The following is a 13,900-nucleotide window of genomic DNA, read 5'->3' as shown; positions in this document are numbered from 1 at the left end:
TATATATATATATATATATATATATATATATATATATATATATGGTATTTGTGTGTGTGTATGGTATGCATGTTACACCGTAACTCTGAAACGCCTGGAGCAATTTCAACCAAACTTGGTGCACGTACGATTTAGTATCTGGAGAAAAAAATGCTATACAGTAAGACATTTCTAGCTCTAATATAGCGAGAGTAGAAAGGAGTTACATGTAAAAATAATGGGAAACGGCAGATATCAGTGTCGAACCCATAGTTTTCAGGGTCACTGATATGAATACTGACACTCCCAACGTCGTAAAGTCGGACTTAAGTTCAGCCTCTTCCTTCTTCATTGATTTAAGAATAAGGCACAACCACGGATTGTCCTCCAATCTCTTAAATGATTGATTGATTACTGTTTCTAGTGATCCAAATCCTGAGATTGCCCGGCCAACACCTCGTCTCTGGCAATATTTCACATGGAGAAGCCGCATGGTGTGATATCACATGAACTACATGACCAACCTGTCATACCACAACAACTCATTCACCGAAATGTTGATTCAAAAAATTCCTCACAACACCACCAAAGTGAGGCGGTGCTTCATCGTGTTGCTACCTGCACTGAATGTTTTCGTAACGAGGGTTATTTTCAAGTACTGGAATGACAAGTTCTTGAAACATTTGAAGGTGTCACTGGTAACACTTCGTTCAAAAAATAATGGTCCTACGGCATCAGCACTCCAAATTCTACCCCAGTGATACCAGCGGCATTTAAAATTTCTGTTACAATTTCGTGTGGATTGATATTACTTGTAAACACAATTGTGTCTGCTTACGTGCCCGTTTATCTCCAAACAAGAAATCACTCACAGAACACAAGACCGATTAGGATCACATTCGTGCAACGTGTGCAAAAGTTTTGGCCGGTAAGGTTTCATCTTCACATCCTTTAACATGTTCTTAACCTTTTGGAGTCCGATCGCATTAGAGTGAAGCGATGGAGGTAGTTCCCTAATTGATAGGCTACAGAAGCCTATACATGCACCAAAACTTGTACTTTTTTAGTTCCACCTATTCTTGGAAAGACCATTGAATATAATGTAATGCGTTTCTCCATTGTGCAAACACTGGTAGGACGATGACGTCAGAGGGAAGGGGGAAAATTTCTTCTGCATCACTATTTTTACTTCATTGGTTTTGTGACGTCATAACCCTTACAATGATGCGTAGGTATATTTTTATGTTTTCTTTTTTCAAGGCTGCAAGATGGATTGTCTGATATGGCAATGAATACATGGCTTTCCCCAACCCTTCCCTCCTCCTCTTTCCCCTTCCTACCCTCTCCCTTCTTCTTTTCATTTATTTTATATTGTTTGAAAATAGAGCTATTTCATTCACTTCTAAAAGATGTATTTTAATACAAGTGTATCACAAGCGGTGTATAAAGATTGGGGGCTATGATGTCACAGGTAAAGGGTAAACAATAATGTTGTTTGCATGGACTTCCACATGACTCAAGTGATTGTTTTGAGACGTTATTACCCCAACAGTCAAGTGCTTTAAGCGTCATACATATTTGTAAGGGTTTATGTTGCATTGCGAAACATTTTAAAAAAATACTTTGCTTCCCTCAACTCCTCGCTTCTTGCATTTGTATTTTATAGAACGGATATAGAAGTTTTTCGATTCACTAAAAAAAATTTACTAGCCATTCTTTGAAGGGCCACTATGTATAACGTGTCTGTTTTGAAGCACGTGTCGAAAAACTAAGGGGTGTGACGTCACACGTAAAGAGGAGGAATATTGCTTGCACCTGATAAAAAATTTTTGTGTGTTTATTTGTTTTCTGTTGTCAGACAAACAAACTTCATGTATATATATACATTGTGTTGGGGGATCCCGAGACGAAAAACCCTATCAAGTGGGAGATAAGATTTTCCCTACAAACACGTGCATCATTCCTTTCTTCTTCTACGTAGATAAAAAATTTATCTTCAGACTCGGTTGAAACTTTGGAAATGTACAGAAGAGAGTTTTCGTTGGTCAAGAGCGGTAGTTAGTTGTGCTAATATAGAACATTTAAAAAAGTGTTGCAAGCCTAAAGGACGGTAGAAGTTCCAGTACCTCTGAGAAGTGGAATTTTACAACTTGTGTTTTGGAATAGTGTATTCTTTAGAAGGGATACAGAAAGAGTTATTTTGTTTATTTTGCGTGGTATTTAGCAAGGTTCACATGAAGCTATTTGGTTTGATGGTATCTTTTCGGAAGTAAAAATGGAGCTTCGTTCTCAAGCCAATATTCCTCAAGTTTTCGAATGTTTTGCCACAAGAAACAGAAGACGAAGGATTTCGTGATGAGGAAGAGGAATTAGTGGGTGATGATGCTAGCAGTGATGAAGGAGAGAGAAGGGATGATAAGGGTGAGGCAGATGCAAGTATCCGAAGAAGAAAGTGAAGGCAATTCTGATGATTCTGTTCAACCATCAACGATTGCGTAGCCAGCTCAAGCTGCGAATTGGTTGAATATTAATCAGGGTATTCAGAATGTTGTGATCCCGAGTGTTTCCCCATTTCGGGGAGCACCCGATATCAAAGCACGGAATCTCCTTCGGCCACTTGATTTGTTCTTCAATCTTTTTATCAGGCAACTCCTGGAGTTTGTAGTGGAACAAACGAACTTGTATCCGATCAGAAATTCCAGAAAGCTAATCGACGTCCAAGAGAACATGAGTTCCATATATCTTTAGAAAAACTATATGTCTTTCTCGGAGTGTTTGCCGATGGGCCTTTAGGCACAGCAAACATCAAGATTACTGGACAGGATTTGACAATTCTCCATGGCGCCATAACACTATTGTGGACAAACGGTTCCACTTTATTTTCTATAATTTTCGCATCCAAGGGCAGCTCGCTAAATATGAAAAAAAAAAAAAAAAAATCCACCTGTGAAAATACAGGTGTTTCTTTGATATAATCAATAACCGATTCGAGACACAGTACGATCCTACGGAATGCGCATCTGTCGATGAGGATATTGTATTGTACAAAGGAAGGGTTGCATTCAAGCAGTATATTTCAAAGAAACATAAACGATTTGGAATCAAAATATTCCAAATCACTGATGAAGTTACTTGCAAGGTAGAGATCCATCTTGGGAAATTAGGTGGTAAGACTAGCAACACCCATTTAGTTTCGAAACTCTTTTCTAAACGATTACAGCACTGCTCTCCCAATGAAAATTGAACTCGATATCCCGTGCATCGAAAGCCACTAGATCAGCGGAGAGGGCTAATTTAGTTAATATATTATGAAATATAAGAAGAAATTTAAGAGGAGTATGTAATATGTAAGGAATGTGCAGAACGTGTTAGAATGCAGTAATAATTAAAATCTTCAGGAATCAATAAAATATAAAGAATCTATCTCCGATAGGTATATATGAATTAAAATAATTCGCGCAACGGGAAATCAAACTAAGTTCTTGTCATTACTAGTCCTCACTTAAGGATTAGGATCAGGAATTAAATTTATAGGCTGTCGGCATCTAAGGCCATTTAGCCCGTCATTTATATGAAGAATGATGTCCCTCGGCCAGCAACACTATCCGATGAAAGGGAAGGAAGGAAGCGCCCTAGGACCATTATGTTACGTACCATCCCGGCATTTGCCTGGTGTGAATGAGGAACACCCAGGAAAAACCTTATTCATGATGGCTGGCCTGAAAAAGGTGTTACACTTTTTCGACCGAGTGTTCTCACCGGGAATCAAACTCGGAACTACTTGTACCAAAGGCTAGTCCTTAAGCTTATCGAATTTCATTGAGTACAATATCAAAACATATGGATAGAAAATAAGACCTTTCATACAATCTCGATAGCCTAGTATTTCAGTTGATCCTTGTACTTTTACATTAACATATCAAATTGTTAAAGAATGCCTCTCTTCAAAGACAATTATCATCGATTTAATTTCGACGAATTTAAGACTCGTAACAAATGGTTTCTTACTTTAGCACTCTCGTTCAAATATCACTATCCGTAAATAAAAATACCTAACTACATAAAACACAACACCACAGCCCAATTCTTTCAAACCACTGTATAATACCTGCTGTTTATGTTCTTCTTTTTTCTCATTCCACTTTTCTTCCATTTCTTTACGAAAGTCTGTTTCTTTACTAAGATCTTCTTTGTACCTTTCCACCGCTTTCTCGAGAATTCTCTTCTGTTTCGACAGTTCTTGCATATTTTCTTGTACTTTTTGTAATTGTTTTTCATAATTACTACACATATCGCATACACTACTCGACACTTTGTTCCGTTCTTGTATAGATTTCAGATCTTTTTCTGAAATAATCACCATTCCTGGAGGTAGAGTCACACCTACACGATTCGGAGAAATTGGAGTTATAGACTTGGATCCAATGTTGTGATCTGAAATAAAGATTTAAAAAAATAAATAAATATATTTGATAAAAGAATTAAGAATGATATCCATGTACCGCACAGAAGAGAAATTTTATCTAAAGATATCTGTATCTAAGGACAAAAGTGAATTTAGAAGGTAAATGTAGTTTTCAATAGTTAATAATACTCGGTCATACATATCTTTATAGTATGCTCTTTGGGTTGTTGCTTGTCGTTAAGTTCTGTAAATTTCTATATAACATCCTTTTTCGGTAACAAGAACATGCAGAACATGGGCCTATGATTTAATGCAGGATTCAAGTCAAATATATTTCTAAGATTCATGAACATAATATACATACACATTTCATTATCAATTACGCTATATGAATCAGTGATATATAATATCCCAGTCGAGTATTTTCTTTCCTCCTTCTGGAAGGTTTACTAAGCCTCCAGACTATACTAAAAATAATAGCGATACTAAGTGCAACTGTAGTGCAGGTCTTTTTCTAATTCTTCTTGTCCAACCTGTTTCTACCAGTATTTAAGAAATAATCCTACTACTCACATATGGCATAATAATAATAACGAAAATTAAATAAATGAAATGTAAAACTTGCAGTTTGTGTTTCATTTATTTCAGTTTTTGTGATTTTTTTTTTTCTTCTCGGTATATGTGACGGGTAAGCTCATTTCGATGTGAACCTATCATGGTTTACGTTGTATTTAACGTTAGTCATGGACTAAGAAATATGTGAATTCAGCGTAGTCCTTTATTTTCATTTATTGAGCGACTGTAGCGGTCCTAGAAATGATCTCTCTGGGATAAACACATGGACACTGAAGAAAGGAGCGGATCCAGAAATCTCTTGAGGGTAAAGGGTATTTCTGGAAATAGATTTCACACACATACATATACAGTGAAACCTGTTTATGTTGGCCACCATCGGTTCCATTGAAAACTAGCCGGGCAAGTGTTTGGTGTATTTTTAGAATAGGATTTCTAGTATTACTTGATTGTAAAATTTTAATAAGCAATGACACGACAGCTACTTTTAAATAATGTATATAGAGTAATCATAACAATATACAGTACTAGAAAAAAATACTACAGTATGTTTAATATATGTACTCCTGTCTTCCTGAAAACTAGTCTGGTACACTGAATTATTCGAATTGAAAACAAAAACACAAACAACCATAAGACAGAAACATATAGACAAGCAGTTTATTGAAATTGATACTGCAGCACACTGAGTTATTCAGATTGAAAACAAGAAAAACAAAATTATAAACTGAACAATTTATATGCAGTTTAAGCCTTTTTTTCGATAGTGACAAGTATTTTATGTTACCTTTTGAAACAGCAAATCAGTTATTAACAACAAATTTATTCATAGTGGTTCATTCTAGACGTACTTCTTTTATTCTTTTTGGTACATATGCACATTCTAATTTTGTAGCTAACTACCTCTTGTTAATGAGCTACAAGTGTTTCCCTTGGAGCAAAAGATGTTTTGAGGAAATCTTTGAGAATGTATTAAGTAAGGCACTAACATGAAGGATGAGGGCAACCTACAATCGAACATAAAAATGTCATATAATAAAGATATTTATACTAGGTGAAATTGTGAATTCAGAAGTTTAAACCTGAAATTGTGATTGTTAATGAAAAGTAAGTACTGTAATTGACCATAACACCTGTTGTGTTCTACCTCAATAAATAAATAAATAAATAAATAAATAAAGTAAAATATTACTCCTAGAACACTTGAGGATATTAGATAGTTTGACTAGTAACAGACTGAGAGCAAATTATTGGTCTAATATCTCAAGCGTTTGTGCAAAGACTGTTAAGTCAAAAAATACGTTTTTGGGAAAACTGAGTTGAAAGGTTAAGTATAGCAGTGTTTTCTTGGCATACCGCAGAATACATAGTTCATAACTTCGGTACAAGTTTGAATTTCACTTAGCCCCCTATTCACAGGTGTAGAGATTTCTCTTTTCTCTTCTCAGTGATACTATTTTGGAAAAAACTGGAAAACGAAGTTTTGTGACAACAACGTTTGCACAAGCACCCGAAATATATTAATTCAAAAATATTTTAGTCATTTCACTTAGTTGAAATAACACAAAAAGAATTATATTTTCCCTAAGCTTCGTCACATTATTTAGTGGGGGAGCGTACGACTCCTCCTAGATCGCATTGGGTCACGAAAGGTTTGTATCTTTTCATTCTTGCACCAAAAAGGATGGGAAGTTCGAACTGGGTTATATTATCCACCGTAACACTTAAGAATATTAACAAGTTTGTACTAATAATAGATTGAGAGCAGACTATTGGTATAATATATTGGAAAAAAAAAAAAAAAAAAAAAACTCTCTATGTGGGAATAACATAGAGAGGGTTATATTTTCCCTTGAGGGGCGCACGCGCACCTTTCTAGATCCGCCTCTGAGCCACGGAAGGATTCGATCTCTTCATTCCTGCTTAAAAGGATGGAAGGTTTAGAGATAGCGCAAAATATTACCAGCTTTAACACTTGAAAATATTAGCTAAACATTAACGATAGACTGAGATCAGATTATAACATATTGACGAAAAAAAACTTTTGTCGTCTCGTTGAAATAACATAAAATGAGTTGTATCTTCCCATCACTGGAAAGTGGAGGGGGGGACTGACTGTGAGGCTTACTCACATCATTTAGTTGAGAAAAATGTTGCAGATTATTATTATTATTATTATTATTATTATTATTATTATTATTATTATTATTATTATTATTATTATTATTATTATTATTATTATAATTATTATTTACTTTAGGTTTGCTCTGAGCCTAAGTGAGACCGTGATAATGAACAAAATGAGGAATGAAGAAAGTGAAGGAAATGGGAGAGCTCAGAGAAAACATACAGTGTTTGTCCACCACAACGCCCACTTGGAGGGTGCTGGGATTGAATTCCTGTTTTGGTACGTGTTACTTTTGAAATTGATGTTGGCTTTATGTTAATGAGAATAGTAAATGGAATTTATTAATTCTCTTCTAAACACTTTGTACAATTCTCAAATATACTAATCACTTAATTAGTTTCTCGTAATCTTATTATTCTTTACCTTGTAATTTTCGTACTTAGTTTTCTACGACATCTAAACTCTTGTTATTACAACATCTTCTTTTATGTTCTATACTTTTCACAGGCTATCTGGTTGACAATTACAATAGCTTGAATGTGCAGATTTTCTCGTTACTTTCTGCCCCCAACAATAAGTAAACTCAAAATGCAAGCTGGAGAGGGGGTAAGACATTAATATCACCACTACTTATTTTTCTTCTACATGAGTTTTCTACACCCTCGAGAAGAAGGCGTATCAAATTAGCCGCACGAAAATAGAATTTAAACCTGTCCTACTTATAATCATACGGAAAATATGGTTCGATAGCAGCAACGAAGAACTACGATTCGACTTTGTGAAACTAGCTCTGACAGAGACCATCCTAATCTCTTTAGCGAAAATAAGCCTGGCTAGAGATCTGATAATACTTCCAACGTTACTTACTCACCAAGTTTCTGTTTATCTGGCTGTTGTCCTGTTTGGCCCTCTGTATTCCACGTTTTCGTAATATTTTCATTTGCAGAATTCGAAGAAGATAGCATTTTCTTTGCCTTCGTTTCTAAAACAAATAACAGCAATAAACAACTATCAATATGTAAAAGTTATTTAATATTTTATAAAAAAACACATATATAAAAGAAATATATATATATATATATATATATATAAAATAAAACTTTTCAATTTCTGTCTTCTGGAACAAAATTCTAAACTTAAAACAGTTAACTTTGATCACGAAAATAGGATGAAATTATTTTGAAGAGTCTGGGAAAAGTTGTAGACAATGCAGAATACACCCAACGGATGAAGAGAAGAACCCTAGCAGAAGTAGTGTGACGTAGGTATGGGCTCACCCACTTTCGCACGGGGGTAAGAGACTCCTTGCGAATTCTTTTTATAGTTGATTCAGACAAACCTGTAGCTCTAGAAGCACGTTTTGTGGCTTGACCAGGAGGTACTAAACACTGTTTCTCTTTTGATTCGCGGTCACAGAATTCAACAATGTTGCTTATTATTTCTCGACAATCACTATGAATAGTCGCGCCTTTCTTCCTAGAGCTCGCCATTACATTAAAACACAGTATATTATAATATTAAAAACACATTAATTCGAAAAACACAACGAAACTAAGCACGAAACACAAAGCACAACGCGCGTTTCAAATGACACCACGGAATAGCAGACGACATCTAAGTATAGACCACACCTAAAAAACCGAAAATGGACTTGACCGTGTCGTTGACCTTTCCCCGGCACTCCTGTTTTAGGGTTCTTCTCGTCATCTGTTAGCAATAAAAATTGTCAATCTAGTCAAGCACACCCTTATAAAATTGGAAATTTCATATTCAGTGTTTTTATATTCTATTGTGCTTATTTTATTAAATAATCTGCATTTTTCGACCAATTATATGCATATATCCCAAATAAAAGTGTAGGTTCTAAAACTATAATTTAGGTTTCTCTATGGAAATTTTTTTGGCAACACTTATCTGGATTACACTTGTTTTCTTATATAGAAAAATTCAAGGGACAATCATAATTGATTTACCATACATGTTTCTAAATAGACAATGGCATTCAAAATTGGAATTTCTAAGTTTATGAACAGAAATAATATTATTATTAAGGAAATACTTATGGATACTCTTGACTGAATTATATGGTAATGGCTGAGAAACCGGGAAAGTGTCTCAATACATTATCAATTTTATTTATTAGTTAGAAACTTTTTTTCTAGCTATCAGCACCAATAGAACAGAATAGATGGTACTAGGACCGTCACCCAGATGGACTGAAAATACAAAGTCTAGATTGTGTATGTGTAAATAATTCAGCACTATTAGTTTATATCTAGTGGTAAGTATAAATATACATGGAAGAGTAAGTGCACTCGAGTTTCGTGTCAACAATTGAGTAAAAGTTACAGTGATTCCTATTTCGATCGTAAAATTCAGCAGGAAGAAAAACACTTAAAACAGACACTTGTCCAATAGCAAACAGCAATCAAGTACAATGAGAATATTATTATATATACACTATAGTATAAAAGATTTACCTGGACTAATTGCTGGTGATTTTTGCGCGAATTCACTATTACTTTGTTTTGCACCCTCTACGTTTTCTGGTGATTCACATTCTTGCAGGATCACCTCCGGCTTCTGTAAGATGTATAACAATTGGAATGTGTCAATCCTCTATCTTAGTTTGATCAATATAATCAGGATAAAAAAAAAAATAAATAAATAAATACATAAAAACATGATTCAGTCAACACATTTGTTTTACCCACAACATAATGAATAGAAATTAAAACATATGGTCGGCCATAACGTGGCGCTGATGTGGCACGATATCCAAAACTTTTAATATTGTTCATGGAAGATGGCCTCTCGATTTAATAAAAAGAGAGATTTTATTGCTATATATCTACAAAATACATCCTAACTAGTAAATATAAAATTAACTTCTACAAACTTTAATCGATTTTTCGTTATGTTCCGTATGATTTTAGTCTTTTGGTGTAAGTTGCTCTAATATCCAATGAAAGTATTTGGCGGCAAATGTGGCTATATCTTTCCGGATACTCCATTTTTAATAAACTTATTATGATTTTACTTTCCTTTTCAGTTGTTCGATGATCCATTGTCATGGTTAAATCTAGACCTAGACTGCGGAATAAAGACATGTAGCTACCCGACTTTGTGACAGATTCTGTTCATTGCAGTAATGTTCCATTTTACAAACTATTTCCTTCTTTGCATCTGACACTCAATTTCTTTCTTTTTTTTTAAAAAAAAAAAAAAAATTAGTTTGTAATAAAATAGTTATTCTTTAAAATAACTTTATCAGAATGAATTTCTGCACAAAAGTTTCCTGCCTTTTCGTGGAATTGCGTTTTCCTTTGTACGAAAGGGTCATTATTACGGAACACGTACTGAATTTCTACATCCGACATTTATACCCTGAAATAAAGGAAAAACAATTATCTTCAATTTTAAATGAGAGAAACAAGACGTAAGATCACAGTTTTCACTTTTACTACACTTTCCGTATATTCTCACAAGCACAAAACAAAATTACAGGAGACAAGTGGAATTTATTTAGAATCCACTGTTTAGAAGAAAGAAAAAGAAAAAGTGTGAAAGTGAATCACACGACTGGAAAACCACACGTAATCACCTGCTTCTGTAACACTTTCGCTCCTGAATTATATATCAAATTCCAGCTTCCTGTCGGTTTAGTCTATTTTTTAAAGATGTCTATCAGGTAGCAGTAAAAAGGATAAATATGCGAAATAAATTGCAAATAAGTATATAAAGACGATTATCTTTATTGGTGTTGTTGGGTGGAACTGCTAAGAGCCAGATTCCAGCTTCATCCGTTTGCATTAGCTCGAGTCTTGCTCGGGCTTAGAATCGAAAGTGTTAACATGCTATTTTAGACAGTACTGAACCTAATACGACAGTAGCGCTATAGATCGTCTGTTTACTACAAAATCAAAATTTGTCCTACCTCCAGCATATTAAATGAGTGCGCGCACTTCTTATTTCTATTCGCTTTGATTGGACTACAATAACAATTGCAGCTTTACTTACAAAAATTTAAGTACAATTTTCTTAGAGACTTATTGATAACTTTTCAAAATGCACATTAGTGAGTGGTGGCTCGTGAGAGAAATTACATCCGTAAGGGAGGAAGCTTTCTCCCCCTCAGCTTGTAGCAATACAATTTAAGCTTTTAACTATGTGAATTTCCTTCCAGTGCTGCCACTGGTAGAAATGATATATAAATCCTTTCGCGTATTTGAATAAATCCACTTAAAGTGTGAGTGAAGTTACATATGCGAAAAGTGAAAAGAAATGTTGCACCGTGTTGAAAGCAAACTTAATTTAGTCACTGCAAAAGTGCATATCCGCTTCCGACATGAATATTTAGGAACTTTTGGATCTACCAGCAAAGACTAAATAAAAAGTAGAGGCAACACTGCTATAATTCTTATCTGACTTTGTTAGCCGAACAAATACTAGTTACTGTCCTTGTATGCAATCGCTCGGCATGTTTACACCTTCTGCCTCACCTGTCGAAGGTGTCGTGTACTATCCACTTTTCTTCGATGTTTTGCAGGGACTGCAGGATCTATGGCACCAATGACTGCTTCTTTTGTATAATACGGCTTTTCGTGAGGTGGTTCTTTAATCTTAGAAAAGAGATCATAATTGCAAGAACTAATATCCGGGAAATACCGCGGATGTTCGACTACTTTTCATGTTACGCAGGCCTTGTACAGCTTTAGCTGTGACATTCAGCATTGTCATGAAAGATGAGTGCTGCTGTCAGCAAATGTCATCCTTTCTCTGAGTGCAAGACGGAAGTGATGTTGCAAGAATTTGCAGCAGTAGGGTTTATCAATTATCTACTCGTGACGTACAAAATGGTATAGTATAATCTCAATGTTGTGCATGATGTGCCGTTCTGTTTTTGTAACATATACCTACTTCTGCAGCTAACTCATGCGAAATCAGCGATCCACCTCCAGCAGATAAGGAAGGAGCTGTATTGTCTGATTGACAGCCTGAAAAACATTAATGAAGTCTTTCAGTTTAACGTCCTACGATTACGCCCTTTAGGCTAAGGGAGACAGATGATTAGGGCAAGTAAAAGATTAAAAAAAAATAATGGAAGGAAAATGTAGGAGGAAACTGGAGTATCCCAAGAAAACCTTCAGGGATACGGATGTCCACCTCAAACTAACTTGAGCGGGGATCGAACTAGGGACCCCCACATACCAGAGGTAAGCGCTTTACCACTGAGCCATCGTGCTCCTTAGAGCCGAAGCGGTTTGGATTCCGCTTTAAGCTTATGTGACCCCTTCCGACATAATCTTGCTGTTACATAACACCAAGGTGATACAAACTAATTTCTGTCCATATCTAATATAAATACAGAGAGTAAATTATTTAAACAAAAAAAAAAAAAAAAAAAAAAAAAAAAAAAGTTTAAAGAAAAAAACTGTTTTTTTGGTTTTTTCAATAAAAATCATGGTTTTTGCCAACCCTGGTGTCTACTATTTCAGACAAATAGAATTCCCTGCATTTTCCAGGTTTTCCAAACCAAAACAGAAAATTTTCCAGACTATATTTTAGTGAAGTTAAATAACCGCTATTCCCTAAACACTTTAGTTTTATAATATCTGTTCTCTTAGTTGCGACAACTGCTATGAAAATATGAACAACGCTAAGATAAGTAAAAATTTATTCCTGGCAAGAACAATACTGTTAAATACAATGTGTTTTTTGATGATCTCCCATCTCCCCTTGTAGCCATCCTTCTCCGCTCCTTGTTTCAATACAACTAATATATGTATATTTTCAAGTACAAAAAGTGTGAATGCCAAAACATACATAATACACAAAAATGCGTATAAAGGTTTTACATTTCATACCACGTACTTGTAAGGTATACTCAGTTACATAAACTGAACTATATAAGTGATTTACTTCTATTAGATTTTTTATTATTCCAGAACATGAAGTAGCACTAATACATACACGACAATATACACAGATATATTGATGCTAACAACGTCGTTGCGAGATACAAATACTGACAAACATTGTTGATTTCAGTATTCTACATTATAAAAGTATTCTATATTTAGTATTTCTATGTAGAATACTAAATACAGAATATTTTTTAATCTAGAATACTAAATACAGAATATTTTTATAATCTAGAACAGTAAAATATACATAAGCTTTCCAATTATGATCACATTACTGGATCTTTTTCTTAAGATTTTTCATGTGCTCATCAACTTCGTTGATTTTTTTTTTTTTTTTTTTTTTTTTTTTGCTGCCTTCTCAAGGATTTTTTCCTTCTTTTCTTTAATTCTTCCAACTCTGCAGCTGCTTTTTTTCTTTCTTTCGAACGATTTTTCTCCGCCTCATTGTTATCTGCTTCTTTCTGAGAGCCTCTTTCCACTGCGAAACTAAAGACTGTTTGTGTTGATCATCTACAAGAAAATCCTTACTCAATGAGAAACTGCGTTCAACGGAAGAGTTTCCGTGTAATAACATTAGAATTTTCGTAACGAACGCTGAAAAGTTGTTGCTGGTGTTAGTGTTGTCAAGAATGAAGAACTACCAGTGATCTAAACGATCCTTAGTCACGTCAAAATTCTGCACTCTTGTGATAAGTGAACTTGTTCCTCCTCAGGTCTCTTGTTTAAAACTGAATCGGGAGACAGGCATGCAGCATCATAAGTAAGTCTGTATTTCAATGGCAATTTACACAGAATCTTCTTAAAAAAACCTGTTAAAATATGCTAACAATCCCTCCTAAAGCGAAGGATATCCAGTTTAGATAACTTCTTTGATTTTAATGCTGTAAG

At 34.8% G+C, this 13,900-nt stretch overlaps 1 protein-coding gene across 3 annotated transcripts in view; it reads right to left on the bottom strand.

Moving 5' to 3' along the window:
- Window positions 1-13,900, bottom strand: part of Rbpn-5 (Rab GTPase-binding effector protein rabaptin-5) — a 94,151-nt gene that overhangs the window by 43,974 nt on the left and 36,277 nt on the right. For all 3 annotated transcript variants that reach the window (XM_081771383.1, XM_081771380.1, XM_081771382.1), the window contains exons 7-9: window positions 9,566-9,668; window positions 7,957-8,067; window positions 4,088-4,413 (exon numbers count right to left, since the gene is read on the bottom strand). In XM_081771383.1, the coding sequence (XP_081627509.1) occupies window positions 4,088-4,413; window positions 7,957-8,067; window positions 9,566-9,668 (540 nt within the window). The remainder of the gene's footprint in view (window positions 1-4,087; window positions 4,414-7,956; window positions 8,068-9,565; window positions 9,669-13,900) is intronic.

The sequence above is a fragment of the Thermobia domestica genome, chromosome 9, assembly GCF_964235325.1.
Source record: "Thermobia domestica chromosome 9, izTheDome1.hap1.1, whole genome shotgun sequence".
Lineage (NCBI taxonomy): Eukaryota > Metazoa > Arthropoda > Insecta > Zygentoma > Lepismatidae > Thermobia > Thermobia domestica.
The sequence above is the reverse complement of the archived record's forward strand: the minus strand, read 5'-3'. Positions and strand labels throughout refer to the sequence as shown.